The 20,419-nt window shown below is 41.5% G+C and overlaps 1 protein-coding gene across 6 annotated transcripts in view; it reads left to right on the top strand.

The window, feature by feature from the left end:
• Positions 1-20,184, top strand: part of LOC145963888 (uncharacterized) — a 95,697-nt gene extending 75,513 nt beyond the window's left edge. For all 6 annotated transcript variants that reach the window (XM_083086223.1, XM_083086214.1, XM_083086195.1 and 3 more), the window contains 2 exons: positions 13,955-14,107; positions 16,571-20,184. In XM_083086223.1, the coding sequence (XP_082942349.1) occupies positions 13,955-14,107; positions 16,571-17,566 (1,149 nt within the window). In that variant the 3' untranslated portion in view covers positions 17,567-20,184. The remainder of the gene's footprint in view (positions 1-13,954; positions 14,108-16,570) is intronic.
• The last annotated feature ends 235 nt before the right edge of the window (positions 20,185-20,419 follow it).

Here is a 20,419-nt window from a genome sequence, read left to right as displayed (position 1 = left end):
TACAACCGAGTATTTGAAGTATAGGAAGCTGTTCATGGATCATTTAATGTACCTAATCTTAACGATAAAACAATCGAGATCAAGTGGTCTCAGGAACAAATGGTTTGCCATCTTTATCATGAAACATCTAGTGTGTATATTGATTGTTCCAATCATCGATATTTTTAAATTTGTATCAGCTATTATTCCAAGTATTATAATCTAGATTTGTTCAAAATAGTTAGAATTTTATCTATGATAAAGAAATAGCTGATAAAAATGGAGTCGAAAATATATCTATATAAAAAATCATAATTTTGCGTATGTGTGTGTATATATGTTATTTATATATCTGTTTATATGTAGTTTTATGCTCTCTCTCTTTCTCCCCTGCCTTGTTTTCTCCTAGTTCAATTGCGGTTTCTGTTGCATTCTTACTCCATTTTTCCGCGATATGTTGGTCGTTTGGCGACGGTCGTCTCGTAGTTCCGAGCGGGAGCATAAAGACCGCGATAACGTTGGAAAGCGGAAAAACAAAGCGTGCGGCGTAGAGTAAGCGAGTGGCTGATACTGCGGCGAGAAACGCGAGTAAGAGAGAGGAGAGAGAAAGACAAAGGGAACGAAATGCATTGCGCGAGCGCGCGAATAGACGGATAGCCGAGGCCTTTTGTGGAGAGGAGAGGCGCGCCGCGGCTTTTACATCTTCCGAGTCGTTTCCATCAACTTTTCAAATCATGCGCGAGGCCCTCCCCGGCCCTCTTCCCCTCTTTCCCAAGTACCGTGCCCGGGAATCCGTGTCGGTACGTATCATGCGACTCGCCGCGCACGCGAGAATCTCCTCTTTCTGTCTCTCTCTCTCTCTTTCTCTTTCCATGCCGCGCATGTCGCGAATGGCGCGCAACAGCTACCGTTTTACTGGAGAGAAGAGGAGAGATCCCCGAGACCGGATAACGAGATAGAGGCGAAGCCACTTCCGAAGCTGCGCGACTTGGACGCATCGAACACGCCCGATGATCGCGCGTCAGCTTTTCCTATTCAGGCGCCGGCTGGATATTTCCGGCACGATGTTAGCCGCGCAAAATGCGCGCTCGTATCGGGTTCAATTATGGTCGCGTATGCTTGAGCGAAGGATCCGTTTACGTATCGGACGCCGGTGCGTCTCGGCTTCTTTCTCCTATCTGTGTAAACTCCCCTAGATTCTCGTCTCGCACTGGCTTTTAATATAGATTTCATATAGAAGCATTTTAGCTTGCACGAATTGTGCAGAGCTATCGTGACGAATAGGAGCGTTTTATTTAGAATGCTAGTGATAACGATGATAATTATATTTTATCGATCATTATGTTGGCGTGTATAATTTCTGTCTTGCCGGGTTGCTGCGGGTTTTATGTCTGATCAACCTGGGTGCGAAATGATATTAATGCTGTAATTGATTGGCGCTTTTATAATGAAATGACATAAATGAGAGCAACTTTCAACGGTTTCACCGTTCTATATATCATACACACGCATACATACACCGACTATGCGCATTATACGGGCAATGAGTCTATGGCGTGTACTTATGGGATGACATGTGCTCTTTAATCCCGCGATAGGTATCTACTCCGTCTATTACATTTGTAATTCACTAATTAAAACAAAGATTGAAGATTGTACATGCGTCAAGCTTTCTTTTTATATTGCTTGGCGATTTCATAAATATCTTTATGAATCGAAATTTTGCAAAATCGAGAACAAGAAAAAATAAGATTATTCATAAATTACACTTTAATGAAATATATATAAAAAATGGTTACGCATAAATGATATAAATATGACAACTTGAAAAATATTATTATTTTTTCTTATCATAAAAAAATTTACAGCAAGAGAAATATATATAACGCATAATATATTGCATTTAATTATCCGAAATATCGCAAGCGCTATTTCGCAATGACTAGAAATATCGACGAGTGTAGTTAACGCGAATGCGGAATATCGCGACGCATAATCGCACTCGTGACTCGCTTTATCGAAAATCCGTTTGGAACGAGCTAGTGAACGAGCGGTCTGACGAGCATCCTCGCGATTTACGGCAATAAGGAATTATTAGCCGGCTTGTCTCGCTGGAGAGAGACTCCTGGATTACACACGTATGTCGAATGGGAAAGCGTGTGTGACGCGGCATCAGCCATGGAGAGCGGACAGTGGGACGGGAACACCATCGAATTCGAAGCGACGACGCTCGATGCGTGACACGGTAACGCAAACAGAAATCCGACACGCCAGGCGGACAGAGAGGACGGATGGACGGACGGGCGGACGACGCTGGGGGGGTTGGGAGAGTGTCCCGGGGGGAAGGGAGGATGAATCGGGTAGACAGACGGCGACAGAGAGGACGAGCGCTGCGGGGGTGGGCGAGAGGGGGCTTATATCGTTTGCGTTGACTGCGGATCGTGCTCTCTACCCCGTGGTCTCCGGCTTCCAATGTCGACGAGGGTGGAAACGCGAGCTCGTACCACAGTGGAGATCCTCTCCTCTTTTTCGCTCTTTTTTTTTGTCGCTAACCATAGGAGGACACGCAAACACGCGCGCTCGCTTGATGAACGAGAGAGGCGGAGAGATAAAGCGAGAGAGAGACAGAGGGAAAGAACGAGAGCGAGGAGGATGGAAGCGCGGTCACTTCCGTAATACGTTTGTCGCCCCGCCGGCGTTTTCACGTAAATCGGGGTTGAACAACGGGAACCCGTCCCTCGTGATTCGCTATCGACGGCTGCTGGGAAACCGCCAGCTGCCAACTGACTTTTAAGTACCGTAAGATAGGGTAAGATTGCACCAATGGGACTAACTTTGCCATGATAGATGCAAGGCAATTTTAAGGATTAATTCTCCTTTTCGATATAGTTTGGAAACAATTTCGAAAAATCGGTAAAAATTTAAAGGATTCTATTTTCACTTGAAATCAATGGTATTGTTGATATTGTTAATTTAGAGATTATATGTAATGTAAAACTACCTTATATATTTTTTTTTAAATGATTAAAAAAATTTCTATAAAATTTTCATAAATTATTACGTGAAAGCATAGATCGATGCAGACAAATAATTAAGAAATAATGAAAATTCGTGTATCTCGAATTTATAGATTATTTTCTCGATAATCATACATTCTGTTGACATAATCTTAACTCACAAGTCCCCGAAGTATTCGATATTGATATTCTAGTCTAGAATAGTACATATAACGTCTTTCGATGATTAAGATCAGACGGGTTTCAAGATACCTCAGAATATCACAGGATATTTCTACAGACGACAGTTTTCTCTTTCTCCCTCTGGCGCATCGCGAGATTCTACCGCATTACCGTAAACTTTCAGTCCTAAATGTTTCGGCTCGAAAGAAATGGCGGATTCCGTATTCGGAAAGTTCCTGGTACCGTTCCAGGATTGCGAAATCATCCGTACCAGACGCAGTCTAGGAGTTCGCGACCCTTCCTTCCGTCGGCGGATGACCTCGCTGACTCCTGCAAAATCATCCGGCGATGCTATCGATTTAATTAGCGTTCTCATGTCGAAAACTTTGACCTACCTAAGTTATATTTGTGACACAAATATTTTTTCATTTGCGTTAAGATTTTTATACCTATTGCCATTACCTAACGTAATCAATTTCCATTATTTGCAGCATTTTATAAAGAAATCAAAAATTATAACTTGTATACAAAACAACATAAAGATTTTATTCGTTACTACATTTAGTTCGTTAATGTTATATTTAAGCTATTTTATGAAAGAACAAATTTTATCCTAAGAAATGGAAATAGATAGATTATACTTACAGATGTGCATCGCATCAGAGCGTGCTATCAATCACGAATATATATCATCGGTCAACTCATCGATTTTCAATATTTAGCTACTAATTAGAACCTGCAGGTCGCATCGAGAATGGTGACACATTTCGATAAAATATGTAAAGAAAATAGAAACACAAATATAGTTGATAATCTGTTTTTATCACTATATACATACATTCTTAATCGATCAGAAGTAGTTCGATAAAAAGTTATTAGAAATATTTAATGGATCATTTTCTTCTAATGAAAACAATCTTTTCGATAAAAAATATATGTTATACAAGTATAGAGGCATAAAAGAGAAAATTCTAGTGCATTATATTTTATTTCTTTCGAAACGTATTTTCAAGCGATTGCGAACGTTACGTCATCGCGCACCGCATCGATTTCGAATCGTTAATTACACTCGATCGGCGCGATTAGGGGCGTTTACGACGAGTGACGCGTCCAAGAAATAGAAACAGACGCGCGTCACAGATGAATCGCTTTACCTTTTACCGAGACACGCTCTTAATCGACCGCGAGTACTATATCTGCGCGGCGGCCACGCCGCCGTCATCGATTTCCGATATGGAGCCGCTAATTAGAGCCGGCGGGCCGCGACGCGACGGTCGGGGCGGCGCGACGGGGTTTATCGCAATTCCAGGCGTCGCTGGATATTATATTAGCCGGCCGATCGAGATGGAGAACAGTCTCGGCATAACGCGGTCTCTCCCGCATGATTTAGGTTTCACGCAGTCGGGTCTCTTTAAGCGCGCGCTTTTTACGGCGAGGCTTACGGGCCGGTCGGAGGCCTCTCGACGGACTCTTTTCACGCGCTCTCGCTATCCCCCTCTCGAAATGTCCCTTGCTGTCTCTCTTTCTCTCTCTCGTCTCGTATAATGCGCGGCGGCGGTAAGCCGGCTGGCAGCTGCCTGCCTTCCGTGCAACCAACAAGGCTGGCGGCCCGGTCTGGCTGGCCTGTTTCCTCCACGGCTCTCCGTGCATGGAATCTCCGGAGATTCTCTCCTCCTCTTCTCCACCATCGCATCGCCATGCACCGTCACAGCTTCGTCGTCGCTACTTATACCAGCACTCATCGCGTCGCACCGACGTATCCTTTTTTCCGTCCCGCTCTGTGTGTCTCTCTTTCTCTCTCTCTCCACGCTTCACTGTGCGCGTCCTCTTTCTCTCGAAACACGGATACCGAGTCTCCGCGTGTGTAGTATCTCCTCGTGGCTTCTAGTCTGTCGCGGACTCTGTCCTTGTTCCTTCTTTACCTGGCCGTTCACGTGCTCTCGCTCGCACCAAAAACTTCCCACTCGTGTTCCCCGTTTTACATCGTTCCCCCTTTAAGCTCCGGCTATCCCGCTCGCTCTCCGTTCCGACACCGCAGGCGGCTTCGAGCGACGCCTGCGCGAGAGCGAGGGGGAGCGCGCTTAGCAAACGCGAGCACGAGGGAGATGGAGCGCGGAGGAGAGGACGAGAGAGAGAGAGAGAGAGGTCGACGAGAGGCGTAGAGTCAGAGAATGCCGAAGTTTGGTCCGCGGCCGTCGTCGCCGAGCGGCCGGACAAGTATTGTCCGGATCCCGTCCCGCTCCAGGCTTAGGGTCCCGTTCGAAGGCGCAGCTGGGGGGAGGCTCGGGGGGCCTTCCGAGTCAGATATGAATCTTTGTGCCGGGAGGGCGGCCCGCACACTCGACTGCTAACGGCGGGGTGGCATCCGTTCTTAGAGAAAGAAGGGGGGAACGAAGGAACGGGGGAGGGCCACGACGGCGACGAGCTCGCGTAATAATTTATTCCGTTTAGGCTCGCTGTCAAGTCTCTCTTCGACGTTGGATCCGGGCTCTTCTTTTCCTTCTCCTGCTCGTCCCTTTCCTCTTTCTCTTCTTCTCCGTGTTCTCGGCTTCTCTCTCCGATTCTTGGGAGCCTGTACGTGCACTTGGCGAGCGTATATGATCGTCGTGGTTTCTCAAGGTCGAATCGTTGTTCGACGACGTTACCGTGTCCGGTACCGACAACGTACGCATGCCAACGAAAGAGAGAAAGAGAGAGACATCTTCTGAAAGTCTCTTGCATACGCTATATCGAGTTCGAGATTCCGTCCTTCTCGTTTCGCGGCCATGGTCGATGCGCGAACACCGGGGGATCCGTGGCAGACTGGGAGCCACGAGGAGATAAATGGAGGATCGTGATCTCTCTTCACGTGTTGAAGGGAGGGAAGAAGATACGGAGCGACCGCGCTTCGTTTCACTTTGCGTCAGCATGACGGTACATCGAGAGAGCGAACAGCCGATAACGCGACGTCTTCTTGTCGGGAATCGGATGACACTTTAGCCGTGATCCTACTCGTAATTCAAAGCGAAATATAATAAATCGCGGCGAAAATTATTACATCGTAAAAGAAGAATTAACTGACAGATTAGTATAATATATACTTTCCCTTTCTCTGTCTTTTATATATTAAAATTATCATCATATCTTTATTATATAATAAGATCAATTATTATTTTATGATTGAATTATATCAATTATATAATTTATCGAGTTGTCTTATTTCTTAGATCTGATATCACTCGAGACCTACCAGGAAATTCATAATAGCATACTACATTAGTGACGGTTAATACAGCATTAGTCATATGAGAAAATTAAGAGAGCTAATGAAGGAATTAAGATTGTACCACTTTTTTAAGAGAGCTATAAAAAGTAATTGTACGTTCGATAGGATACTAGAATGCTGATATTTCGCATCGTCATTGTGATTGTACAAAACGTCACGATGAAACGTAATAACGTTGTAATAAAACGCGACCGTTCGTTCATGCCACACGTCGGCTCGACTTTAACGTCGCGGTCATCTGACATTTCGTGACACCGAGTTACGCAAGCGTGATACTGCCCATCGGTTATAATTATTCGACCGCCAATTAAACGTGTTAGAGCGCCGGTATTTCCCTCATTCATTTTAGTCACATCACCGTGCAACTTACAATTAGACTCATTCAATGAGATGCGTCGTCTACAGAAAATAAAGCACGACGAGATGAATGCCAAGGAACGCTCTCAAAAGATTTAGCGTTACTTGGTACATTAATCTATATATTGGTTAGTCTTAAGTATTTATAAGTGTTATGGACAATGCAGAATTTTATAGAAAATAAGAGATTAATATTTAATTAATGTATTAATCAATAGTTACGTATTGTGAAATTCTTATAATACGAAATAATGAATTTAATTGACAGCTGATTTAAGTTTTGGCTCTAATAAGTTGCTAACTATCTTTGAAAAATTCTGCTCCTACAAAAAGATTTTCACTGAATATTTGATAAAGGAATATTTTTTTATGAAATTTCGCATATGATTCCAAATTTTTAATCGATAAATCGTATTTCCAACACCAGGAAAAGATTAGATAAATAGAAATAGATTAGATAAAAAATAGATGGTATAATTATATACGAGTTTCCATAAAATCGTCGATTCCTAAATTGCTCAATCGTAAAAATGAATGAATTCGGAAATTATTGAGCGTAAATTTACGATCATTATAGTAGCTCTCGCCGCTTTCTCGATGTTATCGAAGCGTCTTGAACGTTTGCGGGCGGAATTTCTGGTCGGACGTTTCGGTTTTCCGGGCTCGTTCGGTTTGCAAGCGTGGCGGACGCGGCTTTTCGGATGATTGGCCGCGCGATCGGCGCGCGATCGGTTTCCGGTCACGGGCCGTCCCGGATTCCAGGTCGACATGCTGGTGTGAGTTGCCGTTGCCTACCTTCTCTCTTATCGATTCGCACGCTCCGTCGTCGTCGTCGTTGTCGTCGTCGTCGTCGTTCGTCGTTAGCGATGCGACGAGGAGCCACTCGGACGGACGGCTCTCGGGACGACGACGAGTGGTTTTACGAGTGGACAGTTAGGGTCGGCCGAGAGAGCGATGAAAGTTTCCCTCCCGCGTTTCCGCAGAGGGGGGTCCGACGGATTCCTTCTCCTCGCGTCGCAGCCCGAGCTCGTCCGGTATTCCAAGAAGGTGTCGGGACACTTTATGACAGCTACGATCGCGATAAAGCGGTCCCCGTTACTGACGAAAGTGCTGGAAATGGAGTTTTGGGGAAAATCGTTCTTCATCCCTTTTATCGGTTGAAAAATATTGCTGCGAAGAGGCTAATGTACTGCGTCTAAATTGCATTTTCGTAGGTAATGCTAATTGCGTTCTTGATCATTGCCGGTAGGTAAGAATAAATTTTCTCTCTTTGTCATTTTAGATAAAATTACACATTAGCCTTTTCATCGTCGCTTAGATAACGCGCGCCGCATGTTGCAATAAATAATTTTAATATTAAATATATATTTATATATATAATAATGTTTTCTAAAATTTTCGAGGGATAACTCCTCTTTTTATTTGTCTTAATAAATGTGATAAGATTTAGTAATCTTTTCTCGATTAAAATATCCGCTTATGTGAAAAATATCGAACGATGGAGTTAAAGTTTTGGAAGATATAGAAGATAAGTGGGTGCTATAAAATGTGTACAGTTAGGACGATGCGAAGAAAGTTCTGCTCGCATTTTTCTGTATCGATTTTCTGTAGCATAGTTTGTGGGTGTAACGTGAGTACGCCCGGAGCTAATGGGACGCTTTATGGTGGGTATGACCTCGATAACGCGGTTCGCGGGATGTACCAAGAGAGGTATCGGAAAAATCCACAGTCGGTGCTTTTGGATTTAAAAAGCGCGAATAAAACGGCCGCGGGAAAAATCGCTTCGTCAGTAAACGAAAATAAAAAAAAAGAAAAAAGAAAAAAAAACAACCGTGATTAGCGTAGTGCGATTTCGCGCGGCGGGAATTGTATCGTCAATAATATGAAACGACATCAATCGCGTGCGCGCTTTGTTCCGTGAGCACGAGCTTGTTGTGAATTATTTCCGCTGCTCGGTGACTCGAGTTACCAAAGAAGCCATGGCCGTTGGAGAAGTTCGAAATTGCTTCGGAGCGATTTCGGAGGATAGATTCGATATTGCGTCTACTCGGTTCAAACCGATATCTCTCCGCCCCAATATCGAAATCTGGCTCTCTTTCTATATAATATCTGCCTTTAGATTATAAGGGTATTACACCGACGCGAAATATTTCGATAAAGTATATGTCGAGGGATATTTTTAGAGATATATTCGTACATGTGATGTTATGCGTCAAGAACAGTTGACATTGTCAGAAATATTTTATATAAAATCCTTAACTTTCTAAATATACATTTCTACCTATGACATTTTTTATAGTTGCAATAATTGAAATAACGTAACAATGGAGTTGATTTATAATTCTTTTGAATTTTCGAATAAAAAAGATCAAAACTACGTTATTTAAAATTCTGAGCTACAAAAGAATATTTTTTTCACTGGTGTAAATTTATATGTAATATTAATTTATACATTATTTATTAAACTCCTAGTCGAAAATTCCACAATCACAATTCCGCAATACGGAAAAATGCCGGAAGAAATTCGATTCTCTCTGGAGGAGTGAACCACCGCGGTGTGTCTCGTCACGTTTCTTTGTTCCGTCATCCGATCCCGAATACTTTTTCTCCTCTGATATCGGGTATGACCGCGGTTTAGATCCTGAGCTTTTCTCCTCGCAAGCCTCTATCCCTGCTGTTAACACGGTCGTCTCTCTTCCTCTCTCTACCCCATCCTCCCGTTCCTCCTCGCCGGATTCTCTCTTCGGCGCTGGCATCCCGCGGCACTCAACAGGGACCACTCGTTTATCTAAATGGCTACTGGGTGGCCCGGTCTCGACCGTGTCCCGTCCCAACAAACCAAAACTAACCCAATCACACGCCTCCCGGGCTTCGGCGCGTCGAAGAAACGATCCCGAGGAGAACCGAGAACTGATATCCTAAGCTCGGCGATTGTTGTGCCAGCAAAACTGCGTCAGGATTTCTCGGTACTACGGTTAAAGCCTGTCCGTCTGCTCGCCAGCTCGGATCGTCATATTGCCATTGTCGTTATCATCGCCACTTGCCGGGTGAAATGGAGGTAATCCGACCTCGTTGAGAGAATATTTAACGGTCGTTCTCCCCTGACCGCGCGCATACACGATGCCGTGCTACTTTCCCGCTGCTTCCTAGTATCATTATTATGCAACGTTATTACGATGCCACTTCGGTACTGTTTAGCCGAGACTAGCGCAGAGCGGTCGGTCGTCCTCGGCTCATTGATACGCACTTTCGAGCGAGATCAAACTCGCGGATCGCGTTTTGCAGCCGAAATCATTGTACAAGTAATAAGCAATTGTACCAAAGATAAGACTTTTCCAAGGAAGCGATAACATTTATTCTGAAAATTATTCCTCTCTTTTATTATCGAGTATGAAAGAAAGATAGAATGAACGAGTATGAAAGAAAGATAGAATGAAATTGCAGTAAATAATAACCGTAATAAAAATGAATTTTAGAACCATGTAGGAGTTGTGAATTATATAGACTAGGTTTGATACATATATATAACGCTAAATATATAATATTTTAATCACTGCACTTAAACTTTTTCTCTCTCTCTCTCACGATGGTCCGCAAACGACGCATTCGTCGGTGAAAACGGAGTTGGCGGAAAACTTTCGAGCATTTAGATAGCTCGTTGATATCTCGGGAACGGAAACATTCGAAAGTACTCGGCGGTGAGAGAGACGACAAGGCCGTTCCGGGCTCTCCTCATCCTCGGTGCTTCTTTTTACGTGCCGAGTGCGCTCGCTGTATCCGTTATCTACGCCGGAAGGGGAAGCGATTCCCGCGGACCACCCGGTACGTGACCGCTCTTTCTCTCTCTCTCTCTCCCTCTTTGCCGCCCGCGCAGGGCGAGATTCGTGGCGTCCCGACGCCGAGCGGCGCGACTCCCTCGTGAATTTTTTTAATCCGCTTCGCCGGTCGCCGTGTCGCGCTGTTTTCTCCCCTCGGCATTGCGCAGAGCAACGTTCGCGTTCGTTTAAAATGCAAACTCGCTCGCGGTCCGCGGGGGCTTTAAAAACAGCCGCTATGCCCGGATTTTCGTTGCGCCCGGTCGGTCGTGTTATATCGCCCCGACGAACTTGGCCCCGCTGAGTCTTATGCGTCTCGTAGGGATTTACGGCGCCGCTGACGCGTTTCTATTCTGGATCCCTTGCCTTGCCTTGTCTCGTCTCGCCTCGTCTCTCATCGAGGAATATCTTCGCGACGCGTTCTTTCTCTACCTCTATCGCTCGTTGTCGAGTTTTTTGCGCTCCTCTTTTTCGACGAGTTATTCGATTAAAGAGAATATATGTTGGAACAGAGGTAATTGCGATAGAAATTATTTCGGTTTAGTCTTAACAGGCAACCGTGATTTGAATCGTAAATTTAAAATCTATTTTTTATTTTATTTTTAATCACAAATTTTTATCAGAATTTTCTTCTTCGGATTGTATATAGATTTGTAATTTCATCTAGTTTAATGGATTCATCGGAATCGCGTTAAATAAAAGAGTTAAAATTGTTAAATACTAACGCACAGATAGCAGATAATAGAACTTTTATTTCCTCTCTAACAATTTTGTTACTGATTTTAACATTGAAAAAAATGTACGCTGAAATTTTCCGATTTATTCTTTAATTTTTGTAACGCAAACACTTTTCTACCGCATCTCTTTATACGCGCGAGTCTCTTTATGTAGAATATATTAGTCGAATATTTTACATCTTGCACGATGTGTGTTTTCTTTAGAAATTCTTTTAAAAAAAAATTGCATTCTTTTTCGTGAAATTTGTTTTCTTAATATTTATAGATTTTGGATATATATCAAGATACGCTCTTATTAATTATTCTTTTTTGTGATTGCGCTGTCTTCGCTGTCATTAATATGAAAGCAAGTCTCTATGAAATTAATTTCATATTTTTAAAATATAAAGAACATATCAAAACTCTAATAAATTTTTTAATATCTTGAAAATTTAGGATTCAATCTGTGCATTTTTGTTTCGACAAGTAAGATCTTTTTGCTTTTCTGTTAGCTCGACAAAGCCGACGAAGCCAATTCTATGTTTCTTTAACTGAGGAGAGTATTGATTCAATAGGCATTAATACATTAGATGAAATCTAACGTAAATCATTGAAGTCGTTATACATCACAAGCAAGAGATGCTTAGCTTGACCGTGTAACGCGAAGCAGTACTGAGGGCAGCTCGGATAAAAGGCTAAATTTATCCCTATAGTCCTTTGAGCCCCTTTGGGCGTCTATCGTGTGCGTGCACGCACTTCCGCGTTTCAACCCTCTGATGCACTCAGTGTTCATCGTATCTCAAAGTATATATATGCCTATGTGAATGTTATATTTTATATATATAATAATTTTAATAATTTTGAAATTATTAATTTAAAATAAATTAATGTTGTAATATAAAAATCAATACCAAGATTTTTTATTATTCAAGATATTATAAGATTAATTTTAATGGGCATCTCATGACGACAGATGTTACGAATAAATTTAAATAATAAGAAAGAGACTTACAAATTCGAACTTTTGTGAAAGAGATAGACGATTTAAAAATTATATCTTAGAATGGTGTTTCTCTCTCTTTCTCTCGTTTCTATTCGACTTACTTATGTATTGCATGATGATGTGCGTCAGAAAGAGAGACTATACTAGACATATATTTGCCAATAAGACGGTTTCCGGTCTGTTCAACTCTACCTATAAATTTTCGAGTAAATTCTCGCATATATGTGTTCGTGACATATAATCAAGATAACTTTACTGTCAACTAATTTTTGCTGGTCCATTTCCAATCTGTGTTATATACTCCACTCCTTCATTTATCAAAGTATAAACTCAGGGCAATTAATAAATTCCTCTTGCGTAATCCAAGATCGTTTAAATAAGGAATTATATTATCATATCTATGACGTATATATTTGATATTTTGAACGATAATTATGAATTCGTACAAACGCAATTTTTTTTCTCGAAAAACCGCCCGCTTTGCGAATATGATCAGCTACGCGTCGCTATTGTTATCCCGCTTGACCACAGCCACTTAGCCCGAGCACTAAACTCCACGAGTTCAACTTTACCCTTCAACAGGTGTTTAGGGAAATACAATAATGTCGCGCATGCGCGCCGAACTTCTTGAGGTCGCAAAGTTCGCCGGAACAATCTGACCGCGACCATGCCCGCGGGCGATGCCGGTACTTAGGACGAGATTAATTAAGATTACGCGGGACGCCGCGGTTCTCAACTCGTCCGGATAACCTTAACATGAACAAGTGAATTTCGCGCGGTTAATGAGAAATTTCGTTAATGCGTTCGAGATGGAGAACGATAAGACTTAATTTGAAGGATGTAATGTGAAATAAATTCTAAGATTTTACAATCTCATTTAATTGAAAAAATTCCAGTGACACATGCATTTTCTTTTTCGTAATGTTATAATTATTTTTATATATATTAAATATACATTTTATAATATTCCGATATTATATTTTTATCAATCCTTTATAAATAAAGATAAAGATAAATTTTTCGAGAAAAATTTTATTCTGCGATTGCAATTGCGTAAATATAAAAATCCATTTTTACAAAATATTGGTGACGTAAGAAAAAGATTAGGCATAGCAACTTAATATATATTTTTTGCAGTTTGAGAAAAATTGCAAATATATAAAACCGAAAAGTATAAATAGTAATTTTTTATATTAATATAATATTTAACAGAATCTACCTTATCGATAGCCGATTAGTACACCTTGGAGAACTCTAACATGACACTAGTCGATAAAGTAGAATCGGAATCAGCGTCGGTAACGAATGAAAACTAAACACGTTTCTCGACTGGCAAAATTGAGGGAATCACGAGTTGTGCTTCAGATACTAGGTGGCGTTTGAATATAGTATAGCTTGTAAATAAGGAACTTTTAGAGCTTGTAAAAAAGATATATACATTTACAAAATTTGATATAACTTTATATAAATTGTCTTTACATGTCATATCCGCTTCTGCCAAGATTTGATTACTTTCTGATTTTATTACTAGTAACAGACTAAAATAAATATTTTATTATATGTTATCTGTATGCATATAAATTTATTATTCACATAATAATTAGATTATGTAAAATTTTGTTATCTTATTATGTTCACAGGCGTTAAATGGCGCCGAAGGCACAGTTCCACCTGGAAGAGTGTACAAGAAGGTCGCGATTGTAGAGAACTTCTTCGACATTATCCACGCCGTTCACGTTGATCTCGAAGGACGTCCTGGGAAGCATGCCGGTCAGAAACGCACCTATAGAACGGTAAGAAAATTTCTTTTAGTTTCAAAAAATTTATATTTATCTTTGAAAATATCTCTCATCGAGAAAAGACATACATTTAATATAAAAATACGCGCATTTCTTGTTAGCTTAGAAATATAAATTTTTAAAATGTCAAATGTATGTATAAATAATAGATTAATGTATCTGAAAAAAATGCACGAGTTTGACATCAAAAATACAACGTTCAATATTCGTTTTTGCGCATAAATTGTGTATTTCAGTTTAATCCAACATGTGTTAGACTCGGCGCTAATCGAAGCATCCGCCGATCCGCAAACTATCGAATTCTGAATTCGAGTGCTATCGGCAGCAGAGCGCGATGAATTCTTGCATGGTTACTCGCGACACGCGATATTTACCGTTCCCGAAGGAAGGCATCGAGGCGTTCAAGCGTCGAACACTCGATACCACACGTCATCTCACATGTTCCGGCGCGCATTCGCGTAAACCTCTCTTCGGGATATATCATATCTGTACTTTTGCTCCATCCTCCTTTTTCTACTTCGCATCCACGGCACGTGATCTCTCTCTATCCTTCAACGTCGGCCCCTGCGACCAATCTCCCACTCTTCGATCTTCCATCCTCTCTCTTCTCTTCTCTCTCGCTCTCTTTCTCTCTCTTTCTCGCACGCCGCGATCTGCTTGTGATTCAAAACCTCAGGACACTTGTTGCATTGCCTGCTTACTCACACACTCGAGCGTTTGCGCGACGGTGGAACTGTTTTACGTTCAAGTCGGTGTTAGGCGGCGGGATTCATCGGCTCCAGAGGAGTCCGCGTTATGTCACGGCTCGCGTTGCGCAACTCGATACCACCGCTATTGCTGCTGCGTCGAGAGTGGTGTATTTCGAGTTGGGCTGTTATTACGAAGTAAGAGGGTTGCGAGTTGACCGATCTGTACATAGTGCCGTAATTCACCTTTGACAGTTCGCGTCCTTAAAGCGCGTCCGTCCGGCACGTTACGTATTACGATGCGCGCGCGCGAGTTGTCACTCAAAGTTGGAAATCAATCCTTTCGTAATATCGCGAGAATAACGCGTAAGGCTGCCAAACTTATTGGAATTTCACTTAAAATGGCTTAATCACATTCGAGATTCATTTATATCTGTTTATTTATTATGAAGTCAAATTTTGATCTAAAAGTAGAATAAGGGATGAAAAAGATGAAGAAAGAATACTTTAATTTTGAATTTATAATTATATATAGTCTACAATAATTTGTCATTGTTTTATATCTGAATACATTTTTCGATAAAAAATTGATATTTGTTAGGTAAAAGTAGTCATGATTTTTTTCAATAACATACAATATACTATATTATTGTTAACATTTTGTGGAAATATATTACGTTATTGCAGGCATTTATCTCTTCCGTTGCGATTACCATGATACAACAAACTTTTGAAATGTAAATCGAAGTATCGGTCAACTGGATAAGTTGTGTCATATCAATCTAAAAGTATGTTGTTTCGATTTCTCTGCTTTTCTCTTATTTGACTTTCTTCTTTTTTTTTCATTTCGCGACCTCGTCATGAAGTCTCGGATAAATCTTATTGAATTACCACCCCTTTGGAATCGTGCAGTTACACGCGCACGTACACATCAACCTCCGTCCGTTTTCTCGATTCTCCGGCGGAGGCTGCCATCCTCGTTGATTAAGTTATGCCACCCCCTCCATCTCCTTAGAGAGAAACGTTTCCTATTAAGAGGCGGAGAACATCCCTCCGGCTGAACGCCTCCTCTCGCAAAAGACATCAAAAAGTTCCGTTATACCGACTTGTGAATTTTCCCCGGTGGGCGTCGCGCGTAAAACGACGCCACGTGACGACGATACGCGGAGATGAGAGCGGGAAAGGCCATTCGCGTGCACATTAATACGTCAATTGACAATATTGCAATTGCGTATTATCGCGCGAACATGGGTGCGATGCTTTGGTCACATGGAATTGGTTAATTGCCTGACCGATGGTATTTGAATGTAACAATGTCGCTAAGCAATGTACGAGAAATTAGACATAGAGAACGGCAATCTAGTCAATGCGTGCTATCTCGATAGATCTCGCCGAATCTTTGTTACACTTTCAGTATCATTTAACGACTTATTAAACCTATACAATTCCACACAATAAGGTTTCTCTAGAACATCACCTGTAATTATATTTTAAAATTCTTTGCATAAAATTATTTCCCCGCAAGTGTTTTTTATTTATTTTTTTTATTTATTTAATTTTTATTTATTTATTTTATTTTTTTTATTTTGTTTTTACTTTCATTTATATAATAAGTCTTTCTATATACCATGCTAAGTAAAAAAATTAAAATAATAGTATGGTATTTTGTTAAAATTAATTAAAAGATATGGATTATATAAACGAGAGCCGAATATTTTTCAAAGTCTGAACCGTTCTAAAGAATGCGATCTTCTTTCTCTCTCTGTTACAGATTACAGAGACATATGCATTCCTACCCCGAGAAGCGGTAACGCGATTTCTGCTGGGCTGCACGGAATGCCAACGTCGTCCGCGGACGCCTAGTCCGACGAACTTATCCAATCAGTCGCAATCCACGGCTACGACGTTGGCGTCGACGCCAACTCCGCTGAGCCCGAATCGCGGTGCTAGCAACGCCGCTATCGCGACCTCGTCGTTATCGTCGTCCTCGACGGTGCAGAGTAATTCCAAGTCGCGCGATAGCAGCCACCACGCACCGTCAGAGGCGAAGAATTTGCACAATTATAGGCACCAGAAGCAGCACAAGAACGGCGGCGTCGCTGCAACGGCGGATAAACTCGAAAAGGACAAAGACGAGAAGTACAATCCGCTGAGTATCACGAACCTGCTGAAGAAAGAACCAGCGAACGGTGGCTTTCTCGCCAACTCGGACGCTCTACCGGAATCGAGAAGGACGCCGGAATCGGACCGAGCGAGTTCGAGGAGCTCAGCATCGTCGAAGAGGAAGCGGATGTTGCCGGAGGGACGTACGCCCTCGCCTCAACCCAGCCAGCCGTTGCCGAGACCCTGGAGCCCCGGGCTGGATCCCAAGAACACGCCCATCGACTATAGCCTCCCCATCACGACCTCGTACTTAAAGCATCAGCAAAGGCTACTCCAGGCGGAGAAGAGCAAGGCCGCCGCTAACTCAGGAAAGGAGACGTTTGAGATATCGGAGCCCAAGATCGTTGTGACGCCGCTTGTCGAGCAAACGGAAAGCGCCGAGAAGGAGAGATACTCGCCGGCCACCAGTTTGATCGACACAAACCTCAATCTACTAGCGACTATTCAGAACCTGCATTGCCAAGTGATGCTGGCGCTCACCGAGCGACTGAGACCATCGATCGCGAGTCCTTTAGTTCTGCCATCGACGCCGACAAATGCTCTCGCGGGCTCGATGATGATGGCCACGGAAGTGTCAGTCCAAACAGGAGAGAATCATTTGTAAACTGATTGGCGCGAAGAAGGCAGGATTGTTGACAGAATTGGTGAATTGGTTTAAGGGCTTTCCTAAAAGATGAATGAAGGCTACCAAACTATAATCGAGATGAAAAATTGATATTTTTGCGACCAGGACTATTTCGCGTCGATAATGCCGATTGCTTGAACGTAATCTCGTCAATTATTCATTTCAGCTGAGTGTTTCCTGATAAAAAGATCAACTCGCTTATTAAGGTCAGACAATGAACGTCTGATTTTGCACAAAGGTATTAAAATTTATTTTATTTGTACTTATATCGCAATCGAACGGTTATAAGATTTCTCGTACAAAATGTCAATCACAGATCTCCCTTCATCTTTAATTCGTTCTTAAATGCGTATCCGATTGACGTGCGGTTGCGAACGCGATTCGCCCTTGCCTCGTCTTCCGTCAGCGAAACGATAGATGGACGCAATTACATATTGAACCGGAAGGGATCGATTATTGTTGTCGCGCTCGTGTCACACATTTCATCCGATCGAGCCGGTTGCTTGCTTGCGTCCGACGCCAGTCGATGCCCGATATAGACGACGGACCAAGCGAGCGGGATAATTCCCGAGTCTGTCGAAATACGGGTCGATGTGTCAGGGATTCGCGCGCCGCCTCCTCTATGTCCGATATTTAGGGATCCGTTACGCGGAGAGCAGATCTCGCGATATTTCGCCGCCGGACTCGACTCCGATCGATCCATCCAGGCGAGGCAAAAGCAGCAGTCCGCGCGGCGACATCGCGAAGGTCCTGAATATTCAACGAACCAACGAGATAGAGAAGAGAGAGAGAGGGAGAAAGAGTGAGAAGGAGATCCAATTTCTCGTTTTCGGGTGTCATCCGATGAATTCGACATCCGGCGTCGTTGTCGACCTGACGAATTGTCTTTCATATTTCGCGGATTCGATCGCGCGCGACGAATCGCTCTAATTATAACGTGTCCTAGAATGGGCGAATAATACCCTCCAGCTGAATAATGAATTCTTTTTGAATTTAGCATGTACTTTTCCTGGCTTTAATAATTTTTGAGTTAAAAACCGTAAAGATAAATTACATAAATTAGAGCGGTAAATAAATAATGAAATATTATCCGTCAGTATTGCCAGGTAAACTTTTTAATAGAATTTTATTTAAAATTCATTCACAGATAAGCGTTGATATTCGAAAGATTAAAATTTTTCTCGGGCAGCGTCTGTTCGTTAAAGAATAAAGACATGTGTCTCATCCTTTTGTCTAATATAAAGTCGCAATCTCGGGGAGTCTAGATTAATGTCGGTTAATGCGCGATCGGATAACATCTTATTGGTGCGAGAAGCGCTGACTGCATCTGGTGTCTCAACTTATCTTGTAATCGTAATAATGTTATCGTGTAATTACATACAACGGAAGTACACCAAATCGATCGGGGCCGAGCAAAATTGGCTTGTTTCGTTTAGTTTCGTTTCGCCAAATCGGTCGATCCGATATTATCGTCAGTTTCCTCTACATTGTATTAATTATCGTATTATTGACGCGATCGATTCGGCGATATTTAATGATATCACGGCGCGACCACGTAATTGAACATATTATTTCAGGCAAAGTTTAGAAATAATTATAAACGTGAGTGTTGCCATTATATCAGTATATAATATTTTTTTTAGTTTTTTATAAACAAAACATTGTTTAATTTTACTTTAAAATGGGCTTTAATCCTAAAATATTTCGAATTTATTTTGTTCCTTCCAAATGTGCGCGATATTAGTTAAGGTAGTTAAGATTTATTTGGATAAAAAAAATATATGTAAAGCGAATAAGATTTTTTTCTTTTAATTTATGAACATTACAAATAACTGATTACAAGTAACTGATTTAGATGCTTTTATAAAATAATTTGTTGACGGCAGCAATCGCCGGACTCGATATTGATTGTATACCAAAGGCAGTATCACTTGGAGAGCGATCTGCGTCTTCATAGAATTACAGGTAAGATGAATCGACTGCAATTATAAAGCGATTGTTTCTCGCATCGAGACGGTCCTCGGGCAGCGAGACCCACTTCGTATCTGACTGTGTACGTAGCCTAGCCTCGTGTACGATATTACTCGAAGTAGCTGTACGATATAGCGTGTCGTTAGCCGGTGGTAAAAAGACGTACACCGCTAACACGATAGACCTTAAAGTGTGCTTGCACAAAAAAAATGTTTACTAGAAGTTCGATAATCGTCGTGAAAGTAGACGAGGGTTAAGAACCCTCGAGAGTGTCGTCGGATATACATACATATACATATATACATATACACCTATATATGTATATATTATTTTGTACATAATTGTTGTATTATAGTGCGTGCAACCGAACAAAATACGCGATTATGTTAATTGATGGCGATCATTCTTTTATATCACGGCATTTTTTTACGTGCATACACATGTATAATGTGTTATCATTATTGTAATGATCATAGATAATTACTATTTTTACGACTGCTATCTTATTACTCATATTATTATTAATTATTTTTATTATGTAAGTATTATATATATTATATTGTATTATTATTGTGTATTTAAATTGCGCGCGAGAGCCAAACGAGAAAATATATAAAATTGAAATACTTGAGAATTTCTTGCATACATACGTAATTTGCATCGTATCCAAGAGAGAAAATTCTTTCCTTTCTTCTTCCGATGTATTTCAATTTTTACAATCCCTAGCTTGTTTACTTTACTATCTTATTAGTATTATCACATAAAATTGATTCACTGTGTTTTAGAAGAAACTATAAGAATCGATAATAGTTCCCCTTTCTCCCATAATATTGCGTTATATCACGATAACAAATTGTGTGC

The sequence above is a fragment of the Camponotus vicinus genome, unplaced genomic scaffold (genome assembly GCF_025532165.1).
Source record: "Camponotus vicinus isolate PSW18456_S1 unplaced genomic scaffold, iyCamVici1.0 SCAF_1, whole genome shotgun sequence".
NCBI lineage: Eukaryota > Metazoa > Arthropoda > Insecta > Hymenoptera > Formicidae > Camponotus > Camponotus vicinus.
The sequence above is the reverse complement of the archived record's forward strand: the minus strand, read 5'-3'. Positions and strand labels throughout refer to the sequence as shown.